The sequence below is a fragment of the Streptopelia decaocto genome, assembly GCF_964273445.1.
Source record: "Streptopelia decaocto genome assembly, chromosome: Z".
Classification (NCBI taxonomy): Eukaryota; Metazoa; Chordata; class Aves; order Columbiformes; family Columbidae; genus Streptopelia; species Streptopelia decaocto.
This window is the reverse complement of record NC_138657.1, coordinates 25,831,637-25,847,278: the sequence shown is the minus strand read 5'-3', so window position 1 is coordinate 25,847,278 and position 15,642 is coordinate 25,831,637. Positions and strand designations below refer to the sequence as shown.

General features: G+C 40.7%; 1 protein-coding gene across 5 annotated transcripts in view; it reads right to left on the bottom strand.

Moving 5' to 3' along the window:
• Positions 1-12,164: 12,164 nt before the first annotated feature.
• The window catches only part of CEMIP2 (cell migration inducing hyaluronidase 2), a 91,813-nt gene continuing 88,335 nt past the window's right edge, over positions 12,165-15,642 (bottom strand). For all 5 annotated transcript variants that reach the window (XM_082075557.1, XM_082075555.1, XM_082075553.1 and 2 more), the window contains 2 exons: positions 15,232-15,338; positions 12,165-14,478 (listed from right to left, as the gene is read on the bottom strand). In XM_082075557.1, coding sequence (XP_081931683.1) covers positions 14,282-14,478; positions 15,232-15,338 — 304 coding nt within the window. In that variant the 3' untranslated portion in view covers positions 12,165-14,281. The remainder of the gene's footprint in view (positions 14,479-15,231; positions 15,339-15,642) is intronic.

Below are 15,642 nucleotides of genomic sequence, written 5' to 3'. Positions count from 1 at the left end.
GCCCTCTCTTCTGCCCCAGGGAACCCCACTGCTCCTTTGTCTGCCAATGGCCACAGCAGAGCATGCCACAAGTGTGCAGCTGAGGGGAGCTCTCATGGGTATGTGCTCAAACATGGGGTGCTTCTTCCCCAGGAGCACCCAGACACCCTGCTCTGGTCCTGGGACACCAAGCTCCACCACCAGCCCTGCTCTGCCATGGCCACTGTGAACAACGCTGCACTTCCCCCAGCTCCTGCTTGTGGTCCTTGATCACTCCTGCAAATGATGGGGCCACCCAGCCTCACACACGTTTCCCCTCTCTCCAGTACCTTCTCTGCACCACAGTTGCTTGTTTTCACTGTTGTCCCCTTCTCAGACCACATCTTCCTCTCAAACACACCTCTGCAGAACACCATTACACCAAAATCAGTTTTTTGTGCAGTCTGACAAAGCCTGGCAGGGTACAGTTCTGCTTTCAGGGTTGCAATTTGCATTTTAACCCACAAGAAATGAAAGCTGATGATGTTACATGACAAAAATGCTATTTAGACTGGCAGGCTGGAGTTCTAACTCATTTCTGTTGCAATGGATTTGCTACAAATTTTTAGAACTCAACTGAAGAATATATTCATGAGAAATCCATAGATATAAATGACAAATTTGCTACATATATACCATCTTCACATGAAGTGAAAGGTTTATGCTAGTCCTGCCAGGATTTGTTCTCACCTGTGGTCATAACCTGCTCCTTTTCAAGCCAGTACAGCCACACATTGTATTTCTCTTCCTCCTTCTCCTTGCCGTAATGTTAAATAATTTAAAACTTTCTTTAAAAGTTAAACATCTGACCTTATTTTCCATGCCTTCCATTTTATATAGGCTTGGGGGTGGCAAGTAAAACGCACTGCAGTAGGTAGGATTTCTTGGTATATTTCACAAGACAAGAAAACAATTAAAAGAGCAAGTGGCAGCTATACTGTAAGTGATGTGTGTACAGAGACTGCTTTCTTAGGAGCCAGCACTGCCTACGGACTCACAACAAGACAAAACAGAGAGGCTTTTGAACATGATGGAAATGGCATAATTTAGAATCACAAACCGATGCTGGGGTCAGTCAGGTTTTGAAGTTGTTTGATTTCACCATCCTGGCCAGAGTGGCCACAGAGCTGGGGGGCAGTGGGGGAACTGTACCAGGCAAATGGAGCCACACAGTGAAACCTGTCAATCTGAAAGCAGCAAGGGTGGTAAGATGTCAAATGAAAAACAGAAGTAAAAAGCAAGACATAGTTCTCACATTGTCACAGAGCATCCCTGTTAGTTTCAGCTGTCATGTTTACCCTAAAATCAAAGATGTAAAGAAAGTCAGAGAAATAGAACTGCTGCAACCCTTCTTTTGGGTGCAGTGGGTGGAATAGGAACAATAATTAGCTAGAGGTCACTGTTGTGTGGCAAATGGCTCTCATGTGCAGGTAGATCTTTCATTTAGTATGTTGTGAAGAAACAGCTGTCTCATTAGAGGGATCCTGCTCACAGCTTCTAGTAGGACAGCCTGTCAAAAAGGTGGTGGGCAAGTTGGCCACAAACTTTTGGCTGCAAACAGTGTATAACTATTGTGCTTGAACTCTCAGGACATTTGATTCCAGCATGGTGGGACTCTACCAAGTTGCCCACAGGGAAGTCGCCAGTTGTATTACCTGGCTCCAGCTTGGCCTGCGAATCGTATTTCCACGAGTCTTTTGGTAGAAGCAGTGTATAAATGGATGACAACCAACACCAGCTGGTCAGCTATACAGAATGGTTCACAGGTCACAGAAAATAATAGGTGTCTAGCATCACAGTTCCCCTAAATACTCAGGATTATAATCCTGCAGTCTAAAGCACAAGCGACTGGAGCTCATATTTCTGCTTTGCAAAAGCAGCATATTTAATCCCAGAAAGGGAGGGAAAGAAGACAGTCATTCTTAGAAAACCTATTGTTTTTCCTTAGACACATAGTACCATCAAAACCAAATGGAGACACCTTAAGTAAGTTTTCCTAACCGGGAAACTCAAAGCAACAGTTGTCCCTCCTGCCAAGTTATGTATGCTCTAGGAGGAATACAATTACCAGCTTTGGATAAAATAGCAGCTGAAAGTTTTGGATAAAATCTACTAAATGAAGAAAATGTAAAGGATGGAGTTACTAGCCTCTATCAGTCTCTTTTCTTTATCCTGATCTCATTTTTCATTTTTAATAGCTACAAATACACAGATACATGCCTGAAATAATGACTGATCTTTTAGGGAATATCATCAACTATCTAAATGGCCTCACATAAAAGATTTCCTTATATTACTACCCCTTTACTGGCTTTTTCTGTGCAGCAGCTGAACAAATTGAACCAGTAAAAGTGCAACTGGTAGTAACATCTTTGCTTCCCATTCACACAGGAGTTGCTTGGCTCACACCATCTGACAAAGCAGGGACAGCCTCACAGCCAGCCTGGTGAAGCTGGGGATGGGGTGGTTAGCTTTGGTTACAGCACAGGCACGCTGGTATCTTGCAGCAGGTGATACCCGTGGCCCCACCACGCTGCAGGGCACCATCTCACACCACTTGCACTACTCGTAGCTGTGTCTCCCATTGTTGTTGTGAGATGCTCATCATGAAACACTCCACAGCAGAGTGAGCTGGCGCAACGCTGGACATCCCAGCCTGGTGGGGAGACAGGTAGCAGAAACCCTCTTCCTCCTTCTTTTTTCCTCACTTCTTTCTCATTTCAGAAAATCCCTAGTGCCTACCGACACGCTCAGCAGTCAAGGCTCAAAACAAGCCTCAGAAGCCAATGTGCCGATGCTGAAATGCAAGAGCTGAGCCCAAAAGGAAGCCTGGGGCTAGCTGAGGCTTACAGCATGTGCTCAGCTCCTGTCAGAAAGCAGAGGTGCCAAACTGGTGGTCTGTCCTGGCCTTCCCCAAGCTTAATTGCAGTGGAGATGGGTTTGGTGCTTTTGCCCTCTATGGGTGGTGGTGCACAGAACAGCACATTGTGCTTCAGTGACTTGTACACATCAGTATGGTCTGGGAGTTTTGAAGGGTGTTTTTTTTTTTTTTTTGTTATCTTCTGATACAGCAGATCTAGTAAAGTTGTTGTTAAAATGCCTACACTGGAGTTTGTACTGTGGGAAACTGTTACCCTAGAGGAAAAAAGTCCAAGTCTTTATTTAGCTAATTTTGCCCCTACAGAAAAGTAAGGAGTTTGTTTGTTTTTAATATATTAATTCCATGAAGTGTTTTTTTCTCACTTGCTTCCAGTCTTTTAGCCACAATGATGAGTCAGTGATTAAAATAGAGAATAAGTAAATCCTGCATATATAACCCTGTGATTTAAGGACTGATACTGAGGAAAAGCGGTATCTTTTTTTCCATGCACAAGAGGCCCAATTAGGAGATTGAATTCTACATAACGTCACAGTGCCCTCTGCTGAAACATAAAGCCCTACATGAAAAAAAAAAAAAGAATATTTAAACAAACAAACAAACAAACAAACAAACAAACAAACCAAAACTAAAACAAACAAAAAACACCAACCCCCCTCCCCCCCTGGCATGTGAATGATATATTTCCTGTTCAATATATAAGTGATAAAAATAATTTTGAAATGTTGTTTGGGACCTTGGGCTTTCTCTTCACAGTAATGTGGTTGGGAACTCTTTTGATTCCAACTTTGTTGCTCTGCTATGTGAACCGTGCAGCATGGCTCCTGGCAAAAACCTCAGAAAGCATTTCTGACCATACCAATGCAGATATAAATGCTAACGCATATGTCTTTCCCTTTCACAGATAGAGAAAAGAAACATTAAGCTGTTGGCGAACTTTGAAAATAGGTATTAGAATGTCAAAAACCTGATTTTTATAAATGTTTTCTGGCTTATATCTATATTGAGTTACTGTTTAACCTCGCCTTTCAATTTGAAGAGGAAGGGTTAACAGTAAGTGTAATTTTGCTGACTGCCTTCTTTCTTAATGGGTGTGGGAAACCAACATGACTAAGAACAGCAGAGAGAAGAACATCTAATGGATGCTTAAGGCTGAACTCATGTTGACTAATGAGCTTCAGACATTTGACACATGGAAAAAAACTGATCCAGTAGGAAGAACTCTGGAACAGGCCAGGAAGGAGGGACTCAGATGACAGAAGTGGAAATGGCCCCTTCTGGTATTCTATGCCAGGAAGTACACAGGGCCTGAGCCTCTGCACAGTGTAAGAAGATACATAGGCACTGAGTTAGGAATAAACAACCCAGTAAGGTCTGATGCAGCATTTTTGGAGCAGGCCGTTTCTGCAGTTGTCAGGTGGCACCAAATATGCCAATGCAGTTGCCATCGTCTGGCTCCATCTGTACCTTTCAATCTGGTACTGAAAGACTCAAGCTGTTTTTATTGCCGTGCAGATCTGCTCTTTAGAGTCCACAGACTAATAGCCATTACTTTGACAGAAGCATAGCTTTAAAAGAAAAAAAAAAATTAGCAAAGCATACCAGACTCCTACCTCCCAACCAAGTTCATTTTCTCCAATGCATTGTTGCCGTATTTTACTCAAGAGGCAACAGCTTCTGAGGGTTTATTGTTGTGGTTTTAATTACAATGTTAAATGGTAAGAGGGCTATGGCAGAGCTACCTGAGAACATCTTTGCTGGTTGATTAAACCATGATCCACAGTCATGCTGAGAAACAGCCTCAGATTTTACTCAACAGCCTACTCACAAGTTTTTGTTTGAAGATGGACATCTGTTGGAGATTTTCAGTGGGGAGCATCTGGAATTCAATGCTCAAGATGAAGTGGGAGCTAAGAGGCAAGAAAAATCTTCAGTTATTTGTATTGTCTCTTTTAATCCTTCCTTCATTTTCCCAGTGCTCCCACACATGATACTCCTTCATATGTGCTCCCAACAACCCACACTTCACATTTCTCAATGCAAAGCTTGGCAGAGAGCTCCAACTAAGTTCACCTAGAGGTTATTCTAATTCCCTCCATCAAGATTTCAATTTAGAGGCTCACATTAACCCATTAATTAAAGTGACCCCCCTTTTCATTATAGCAGCTTCACCTTAATCAGTTAATGTGATGGCAAGCCTGCCTTTGTTGCTTTGCCTAGCAGGGATATCTTGTTAAGAGGAAGCAATATCTGCGGGACAGGTGCCAACCAGTAAAGCTCCAGTCAGCTCACCATCACAGGCTGTAGCTGAGACACCCCAAAAACACCTATTGCAAATAACCTCAAGCCTCCTTGGGTCTGATATACCCTGTAGTAGTTAATGCTCCTAAAAGACTCAAGAAAAGTTGTGTTTCAAGAAGCCTCACTCCAAAATGTTTCACTTCAGAAATACTTGGGTAAAGATCCTCTTTTATTTCTGTTCTGCTCAGAAACATCCTTTCTCTCACAGGATGCTGGCTCTGGCCAGGGAGGTGTGATGACTCTGCTTCTCTTGTGGGAGCTTGTGTACGTTTCTTCTGAGTGTGAGGCCACAATATGCATGGGAGGGCTTTTTCTGCATCTGCTGGCAGTGCTTATAAAATCAGTATGGGTAGGTTTTGGTTTTGTACATCATAGCACTTCTTGCTTTATGAGCATTAGCTAACTGGAGGTACAAAAATGTAACATCCTCCAGTCGAGCACTCTATAGTTTCATGCTAATCTTTACTTCAGCAGTTCCCTTCATAAAAGAACTTCCCTTTTTCTGGTAATATCTCAAGGAAATTTATTTTGATAGCAAATATATTCAGCTGTCTGCACTAGTTTTTCCATAGCTGGTACCTTTTGATCTAAATATCTTTTAGGATGAGAGCAAGCATTACTCTCTATCTGAATCAGAGGTGACAACCGTGTTGAAAGCTGGAGTAATTACTTCTCTGCAGCTCTGCAATAAATTATGCTGTGACATGACAGAGGAAGGAAATCAGTAGCCGCTGTAATTGTTTTGTTTGCTCTGCCACTGCCTTGGCCTAATACACTCTGTTCCCTGGCCCCTTTTACGGAAGAGCTGTTTCCTGCATAGGAACCAATTCCTGTTTGTGGTATACTTTATCTGAAAAAGAAAAATCATACCAGCATTTACAGGCATTTGTTTCCTAAACTTGCCCTCTTCCATGATGAATCAGCTTTCTTTCTGGGTATTCTGTGATGCTTCCACATTTTGTCTGGGACAATCACTACACACCCAATGAAAGAAGCTTTCTGATGAGCTTTGGCTTCTTGTCTGCAAATTAAACTATTTATATATATAATTACTGCTTTGGATTTCAAAACCAGCCCCAAAGATCTGGGTACTCCTAATGCATTCCTAATGCATTATGTATTTACACATGGATTGCATTTTCTTGGTATCGGCATAATTAGCTTCCCATCTTCCAAAAGAAGATGTACAATTGTATCCATACAACTTCTCTGTCTCACATGAAAAATAAGATGTTATACTGCAAATGTATCAATGCTAGGGAACATCCAATATAAGAACTTGGTTTGCAAGAAGCAGAAGTTAAAGCGAGAGTTAACAGGCTACAAAATAAAAGCAGAATGAAACACTCTCCTTAGGTACAAATTGCCAAACCACTGATGCAACAATTCTCATGAACAAAAAACCACAATTACGTTCGAACACTTGTTCCTATCACTACAAGTTCATGAAGCTGATTGTTCATAGGTTAAGCATTTATAGGATGACAACTTTAAAAAATTACAAAAATGTCAAGGGTAACAACTGTCTTCAGAGATTAACAATTTGTCTGCACCTATATTGTTGTGTCTTTGCCTAATGAGAAATGCCTTCTCACTTGTTACTTTCACATTGCAAGTATATTCTAGGAAATGGCAGGTCTCTGCTCAATTTTATTACTTTGGCATAACATTTCTGAGAATTCTTTGTGTTTATAACCAAGATACAGAGTGTGTGAGTCTTTTAAATGTTTAATCAGAATTTGGTTAACTATAGGCATGGGTTCACATATTGCTTTTAGTGTATGTATATGCACCTATGTGACAGAAAACATTATTTTAACTCAAACTTATGACAGAATGTGCTCCTAACAGATCATTTGCTTCCCTATTAAGCTCTGTGTAGAAACTTCATGTCCTTGGCCCCTCCAGCAATAACCTTCCTTAACAACTTCAGTGTAGATTCCTAGCAATTTGCAATGTCATTTACTGTTTCATAGATCCTGACCACCAGGCTTTCAAAGGCAAAAAGGGAAACTGCTTGCACACAGAAATATTTTTATAGTTTTAGGATCTACTTTGGTAAATACATTAATGCAGTTATTTGCACGCTCATGCATTAAACATATAAATCTAGAAACTGCAGTTCTCTTAAGACCCTGGTTTACTACTTGTATCATCAGTAACTGCTAGGCATATGCTTATTAGTGTGAACTTAATTTATAAGCTTCATTTTAGAAACTGGCTTGTGTGTCTCTATTAATAATGATGTCATGAAGTTTGTGTAGGACTGCCCAAGGCAAGGGGGGTGGGGAAGGGAAGGGTGCACAGTGACTTAAGCGTGAAAGTAAGGAAACTGAAGTTATCGAAAGAAAAAAAAACAGTCAGTTATTCCTATAAAGAGTAGATACCAACATTTCTAAGCTTCACATTGGTACTCATTTTAATTCTATACTCTGGAGCTTAGAGTATTTAATCTGCTTCATTCAACGTGATAGCTACAGGAGAATTCACACCTGTCCTGACTTCCTGATTACAAAGGACCTGTTTAAAGCTCAGCGAGCGACACTTGCACGCAAAAATAGGCAGTGGAGATCAGCATTTTACACAAGTTCTGTGCCATTAATTCCTTCAGTTTGATGTTGGCAGTGTCACCACGCCTGATGCTTACTTGCAAAAGATATTTCCATGCATCTGTCTGATCTTGAACATGTTGCTAGAACGTGAGTCATGGGGAAAAGAGAACTTAATGGAACAAGTTTGTTTTGGGTTATGGCTCTGTTAAAAGAGAAAGATTACATTTTGAAACTCAAACCAGGCTAGGTAAACTAAAAGCGTGGTAAAACAGGAACAGTCCAACCCACTCCACCATGATGTTTTGGAAATAAAATTAATGAAGAGGAAGGATGGACAATTACTCAGAAAAATCCACAGATAGCAAAACATTCAGAATTCAGAAACTGAAAGTTCTATGGGAGCAAGATGCTTATCTGCAGCATCATCCCAGACCTTATATTCTGGGCCCCTCAGTTCAAGAAGGACAGGGAACTGCTGGAGAGAGTCCAGCACAGAGCAATGAAGATGATGAAGGGAGTGGAGCATCTCCCTTATGAGGAAAGGCTGAGGGAGCTGGGTCTCTTTAGTTTGGACAAGAGGAGACTGAGGAGTAACCTCATTAATATTTACAGATATATAAAGGGTGAGTGTCACGAGCATAGAGCCAGGCTCTTCTCAGTGACAGCCAATGATAGGACAAGGGGTAATGGGTACAAACTGGAACACAAGAGGTTCCACTTAACTTTGAGAAGAAACTTCTTCTTGGTGAGGGTAACACAACACTGGAACAGGCTGCACAGAGGGGTTGTGGAGTCTCCTTCTCTGGAGACATTCAAGACCCACCTGGGCACATTCCTGTGTAACCTCATCTAGGTGTTCCTGCTCCGGCAGGGGGATTGGACTAGATGATCTTTCGAGGTCCCTTCCAATCCCTAACATTATGTGATTCTTATGGACTGAGAGGGAAGTAGTGAGGAGACTCCTGCCCCTACAAAGTAAAAGGAGAAAGGTAAATATGGCTTATAGAGAAAAGAGACTGCAAAGAAATTTTTCTTGAACCTGCATTTGTTTTCTTCCACGTCCAACTATTGAAGCCTGACACGAGCTGTTATTTCATGTCTGCTAGCTAGCAGAAGGAATCCAATTGCAATTGTACATGCTGCTATGATTCGTGTCAGTATACATACTTGTATCTTCTAATATTTTGCATTTCACTGTTGTGAAGGATAGAAAAAACCCGTATTAATATACAAATATAAAAAAAAAATTAACCCAGAACATGCTGCTATATGGAGATTTATATTACACTATTAAAAAACTATTAAAAAGTAGAAAAGTGCAATATATGCTGCAGAGTGATGCTCATCATAAGAGTTATTTTGCAGAAATATTATGACACCACAGAACTGTGGTATTGTCTGCTATTACTGAGAACATGCGCCAGTCATTTGCACCAGAGATGGGAGAAAACTATTAGATCATAGTTCACACCCTGCAGATGGAGAAAACCATCTTCTGCTGAAAAACCTCACAGATATTAAAAAGATGATGTCATCATGTGAGATCCATCCTAGAAGCTACCATACCCTGAACTGATCCTAGTGAATCTGTTGAAAACGTCACTGGAAATGCTGAACTGGAAAGAGAGAATTGTATTTCTGTTTATAGCAGTTCTACTACAGCGTTGTTACTTATGAACTTGCACACACACAAAAACTAATCCAGAAATATCACTGTGTTTTTATATTCTGTTTAGAATGAATTATATATAAAGACAGGCCTTTGCATGTTATAAGAACATTTCCTCAGAAAAAAAGTTATAAATCAGGATATTCAGCTGTCATCCCATTCAACTTGGATAAAGATGAAACAGAGAATTTGCCTCCCAGACATGGCACTTTAGTCTGCTTTGTACTTTTAAATACAATAGAAGTCAGAAAAGTGAAAAAGTTAGCCTTTAAGGATAAAGTTTATACGTACTGATTACTTCACATTCTTTCTATGATCTGACAAAGCCAATTTCTCACTAGTTCACCAAACCTGACAACCACAAACCTTTCAAGAAAAGCACAAGTCTGAATTTTTTTGGCATGGGTTAAGGAAAAGACACAAGAGCAGGCACAACATAACTTAGAGAAGGCTAGACTGATCTCAGGAGATCTCCAGATTGCTCTCTCCCAAAACTATTCCTATTGTATCTAAAAACTATTTATTTTTCAGAGTTTCATCATGTAAAAAAGGAGAGGTGGATTTCTATGACTTGGCAATCTCATAATTTCAAATCACGGAAGTCAGTGGTGAGACAAGATCAAGATTTTTTTTTTTTTGAGTAAGTTACAATTGTTAGTATGATTTAATGTGCAAAACTGCAGTACTCCCAGGCTGTATAATTAAAAAGTTCATAAATTCTCTTAAGCAAAAGTTGGCCCTACATACTTCCATACTGAGTACTATTTTAGAATTTTGACTAGCACAAGACACAGGAAAAAAAGAAGGCATTAGAAAAGAAAAATATGCTTGTGAACTCTAGGAAAGGACAGAACCTTCCCAGAAGTGCTAGAGCAAGTATGACCAGAATAGATAGAAAAGTAACTACTGGGAAAAAAACTCACATAAATGAGATTTTGAAATTCAGCAGTTACTGCTTTTCTTTGGACTTCATAGATGTTTGGACCCTAGAATGGCACCGGGATCACCTTAAATAAATATAGCCTTAACATACCCTTTTGACACTCACTGACCACCGCACCATATGACAGCTTATCATCAAATGTGGTGAACTGGGGCTTTCAGTTGGAGCTGGCTGACTGTCCTCAGACCTACATCCTTCCTACATGATGTGAAAAGGAGTTGAAACGAAGCAGAGGAAATCACAGTACTTGCTCTGAACAGGAAAAGTTATTTTCATGTCCTGTGTCAAGTTATCTGGGGCTTCAGCTGTCACTGCAGTCCCACAGTTCGCAGAATTAAGTCTATTTTTTTTCCCAACACATGTCCTTGCCATCATCCTAGTTCTTTAGGGATGGGTCTCCAGCCCCTCATATAGTGGATTTTCAGTGGTGCCTTTAGCCAGAGAGTGCTTTATTGACAGTATACTGAATCTGACCCCTGCTCCAAGTTAAGTTTGTTTCTTCTATTGCTGTTTCTTTGTTGTTGTTGTTTTAAAAACATAATAACAATTACTAAACAAAATGTAAAAAACAACCTGTGAAGGAAGAACCTGAGACCAGGCTTACACACATTTCATTAGAGCTTTAAACTCACCTTCCTTTCTCTAGCCTGATAAGTTTTTGATTTATTTACTGCAGAATGACACCATTTGAGTAAGAAATGGAAACCAATTGTTTGTATAGAAAGCCTGACCATCAAGAGGCAACTACAATGCCTTTTGGACAGGGTTTGGGGCAGAAATGCCTCCTTTTTAAGATGTCACAGAGTTTCATGCAAGAGGCTCTTGCTGGCTGGGGTGCTTGGAAGTGAGGATGGGTGCATTGGTGATTTTAACTGCACACAGGCACCCTCTGGAGATGGCCCAGGATACCACCTCTCTCAAAGCAGGGTCAGCTACTGCTGTGCATCCACAAAGACTCCACAGCCTCTCTGGCAATCACCCTTTCTTCTGTTTATGTGGATCTGCCTGCATTTCAATGTGTGCCCACTGCCTCTTGTCCTGTGTTGCTGGGCACCATAGAGAAGGGCTTGGCTCCTTCTTTACTCCCCCAATCAGGTAGTTATAGACATGGATAAGATGCCCCAGAGCAGACGACAATACTGCTCCCACCAAGCTAAAATGACTCTACACTCAGCCAGATCAGCCAGACTATAAGATCACAGACTCTAGAGACATGCCCATAACTTCAGTCACGACCAATGTTCCCCTTCCCAGTATTCCTGACTTGTCTCTGAATGAAGAGTAGGATATGTTCCATAAACTTCACAGGTTTATTGGTGTTTGAAATAGTTTATCATAGAATGTCAGGGATTGGAAGGGACCTCGGAAGATCATCTAGTCCAATTCCCCTGCCGGAGCAGGAACACTTAGATGAGGTTACACAGGAAGGCATCCAGGTGGGTTTTGAATGTCTCCAGAGAATGAGACTGCACAACCTCCCTGGGCAATGTGTTCCAGTGTTCTGTCACCCTCACTGAGAAGAAGTTTCTTCCCATATTTAAGTGGAACCTCTTGTGTTCCAGTTTGTACCCATTGCCCCTTGTCTTCCCATTGGTTGTCACCGAGAAGAGCCTGGCTCCATCCTCATGATACTCACCCTTTACACATTCATAAATATTAATAAGATCACTCCTCAGTCTCCTCCAAGCTAAAAAGCCCAGCTCCCTCAGCCTTTCCTCTTAAGGGAGATGCTCCACTCCATCATCTTCTCGACTCTATCGAATTCACTCAACAAACATTAGAAAATTGCTTGATACAAGAACAGAAGAGACCAAAGATTTTATTGCCTTGTCAGGTGTAAAAATTTATTTATGCTATTTATCAAGTGTTTAAATTTACACAAAAGACAACACTTCAATTTCAGGTCCAATTGTCCATCAGTAAGCCCTACATCAGAATACCCTTGACACTTCCAAGCACAATTTTTACAAGATGGCTTAGAACAGCAGAGTCTCATAAATAATGGCCAGCTTCACAAGCCTGAAGGTCACTACGTCATTGGTATTTCTCTGCTGAGCATGACCCACAGAACAGCGGAAGTCTTAAAACCATTTTAATCCCCAAACACTATAACTACTGCACTCAGAACACTTAAATCACTTTGCCCTGCATTAGTAACACCAACCATCATATCTAGTCTTAAAGATTTACCACATCTTCCCCTAACAAAACACCTTTTTTAAAAAAAAAAAACATTGTAAGAGAACTGTGCATCAAAACAACTGCAAAATACACTATCATCCATTTGGCTTGGTTTTACAACAAAAATAACATCAGTTATCTTTTTGTTAACTTTATCTCCTGTGTTTTGCTCTTTTCCCCTCCCCTTTATCTTGGGAAACTATACTAGACCAGGCAGTTTAATTGTAGCACTGAGGTAGCATATTTTAATTGAACAGAATAATAAGTCTGCTATTGTGCCTCCTCTCCTTTAAAGCACACACACAAAAAAAAATCCCCAGAGTTTTTCAACTTCTTTGGAGAAGACAGGCATATAGTTCATATCCAACAGCCACTCCATTTTGAATTCAAATCACAAAGCATCTCTGAATGGTAGATATATCATACCAGCTAGAATGAAAGAGAACATATGCAAGATGACGGAACTAGGTCATTTTCATTAGAACTATGGTAACATTTTAGCTCTAAGGCACCTATTGTTGCCTATTATGAAATGCATTCTTTACAGTCTCTGAAGTTTAACTTCAAAGAGTAGGATACTGAAAAAGGGCATCTGTGCCTCAGTTCTTCTAAAAGATTTTCACACTATCTGCAGAAAGGGTCAAAAAAATGGCAACAAAAACAAAAAGAAATCAAATGGACCTAACAGAAAAACAGTAGGGATCAGCAACATGAGTATATTAAAAGAAACAAAGGCAAAAGGTATAACGTGGCTGAATGAACTGAGAGCACTTCCCATTCACTTAAAAGTCAGAGCTGGGATAGCCTTGGGAAAACAAACAAACAAACAAACAAACAAACAAAATCACTGCAAGTGTATAAGACTAGTTTCATAATAAATTGAGAATAACAGTATCTCAGCTTTGCCCTCCTGGCTAAAAGCTTTCAAAGAGAAAGCTGAATTCAAGCCATACCCAAGACTGCAGCCTTAGCACCCAGATTGATTACTGAAGTAACTGTTACACACACCTGTATATTTAAGGGTGAATAGTAAACAAAGAATGCTAGCCATTTTCTGCTCTGTATGCCATGCTGGTACACATAGCCTTGTCAACTCTATTGCATGGTACACAATCCTCATCCAGCCCTGGGATGCATCTTTGAATCTCCCCCTCTCTATCTTTCAAACAGCAATGCAAAAATTTTACTGCAGTTAAAACCTCTTGGGTTAGCTGCACGGCTAAGGCAAACTGGTTTTTAACACCTTGGAACACAGACTGAGAATGTAACTGAGCTGTCTGCTAAGTAAACCCTCAGGAAAACAAACAAACAAACAAACAAACAAACAGCTGAGGGAAAATCCAAGAGTTATAATGACCAATTCAAACTGTTTATGGAGACTTCACTGTTAATCTTTCAAGTAATCCAAGATGCACTCTAACACCTGTTATGAAAAATTTAAGGCTTTTATGAACACCCTCATACATACAAAAGGAGTATTAAACAGAAGGAACCTGCTTACAGTAAATACAAACATCTGAAAAATCTCTGAAACCTGTTTATACAAATACTAATAAATCCTTTAATATTTTGTACAACTAGAAGGTGCACAGATTGGCATTCAAGCGGTCAATGCTGGCAAACATCTGTCAGACAATAACATGATTTACTTGGATAACAATATAGTTTAAAATGCCATAAATTAAAAAATAAGTTAGTTCACATTTTTTCTTCCCCAGCTTTTATGTACATCTTAGTCTTTAATGAGATCGCGTAGCCTTCTGCAGAAGCTCGAGGTCTTTCCGCCTGTTTTTGATTGCTCTGGCACAGCCATACTCTTCCAGTTGTAAAGGGATATATTTTTCTATCTGAACGAGCCCATGCCCAGCAGGACCAGTAAACAGCTTAATCCAGGACGGCTTAAGGTTTCCTCTGAAGCCAAGAAAGGCCAGGCTTCCTGTAACAAAAACAGCCCAGTGTTACCAAACCAGTCAAACCCATCCAAACATAACATGGGACCGGCTGGGAAAGGAACAGCTCGCTCTCTGAAATTCTGTCCCCCAGATTTTATACAGTCATTAATCCACTCTCAGCTTCACATGCACCTCGCTAGGAAATATTGATCTGCGATTTCCTTTTCCAATAGGCAGTATTAAATACTCTGAAATCTTAATTTGAAAACACAGATAGCAGGACAGCTATAAAACCTGCTTTCTCAGACAGGACTTGTGCCAAGGCCCTGAGCAGACAAGAGCTACCTCATGAGGCCTATAAAATCATCCCTCAAAACAACAACAGTTTCTCATCTCTACCTCCAGATTTTGTTAGAACAGGAAATACCAGCCTGGCACAAGAGATTGTTTAAAAATAGATTTGCTGGGGAGGCACAATACAGGCTCTGTGAAAAAAACCTGGGGTTCTTTTTCTGTAAGCAACAGGCACCAAAAAAAACGCTAGCCACTTCTCTGCTTGCAACAAGCTTCCCAAACACCCTTTTGGGGCAATGGGAAGGGTCTTCAGCTCCATCTGCTGAAGGGCTGCCCAACCCCTTCTCAAAAAGGACTGAAAGGCAGCAGCCCACACCAGTGCAGACTGGCAGCCATCCCCCGGCAGCTGCGTCCTTCTTACACACCCCGTGAGAACGCCACCACGCCAACACAAACACAGAGGCCAAGGCGGCGTCAAAGAAATGTGCAAAATTTCCACCAACCGTTGCTCTGAAGATAAGGCGGTTTGGCTGTCCCCAGGGACATTAAGGCTTTTGATAAATTATTAGGATTTGCTACATCACCTCTTGTGCTCAGTAGAACAATGGACCTGCAGAAGAAACAGTGCACAGACAGCAGTTGTTAGAAAGTGTTCTTAATATTCTGCTACAGGCTTTTACAGCTAGCTGGCCTCATAGTCCACTTGCTTAAGAGTACTCACGCCATGTCATCTCATGACACAGTCAAACACCTCTGAAAGCAGCACTTCGAAAACAGCCCACCTAGATTTTTTAAACTGGCTTTTAAACTTAACTTCAAAATCATTAGAAAGTGTTATTCAAATATAGTTTCATATTTTCTATCAAAAAATCAAGTTTAGATATTGATTCAAAATTAGAATATTAGAATGCTGA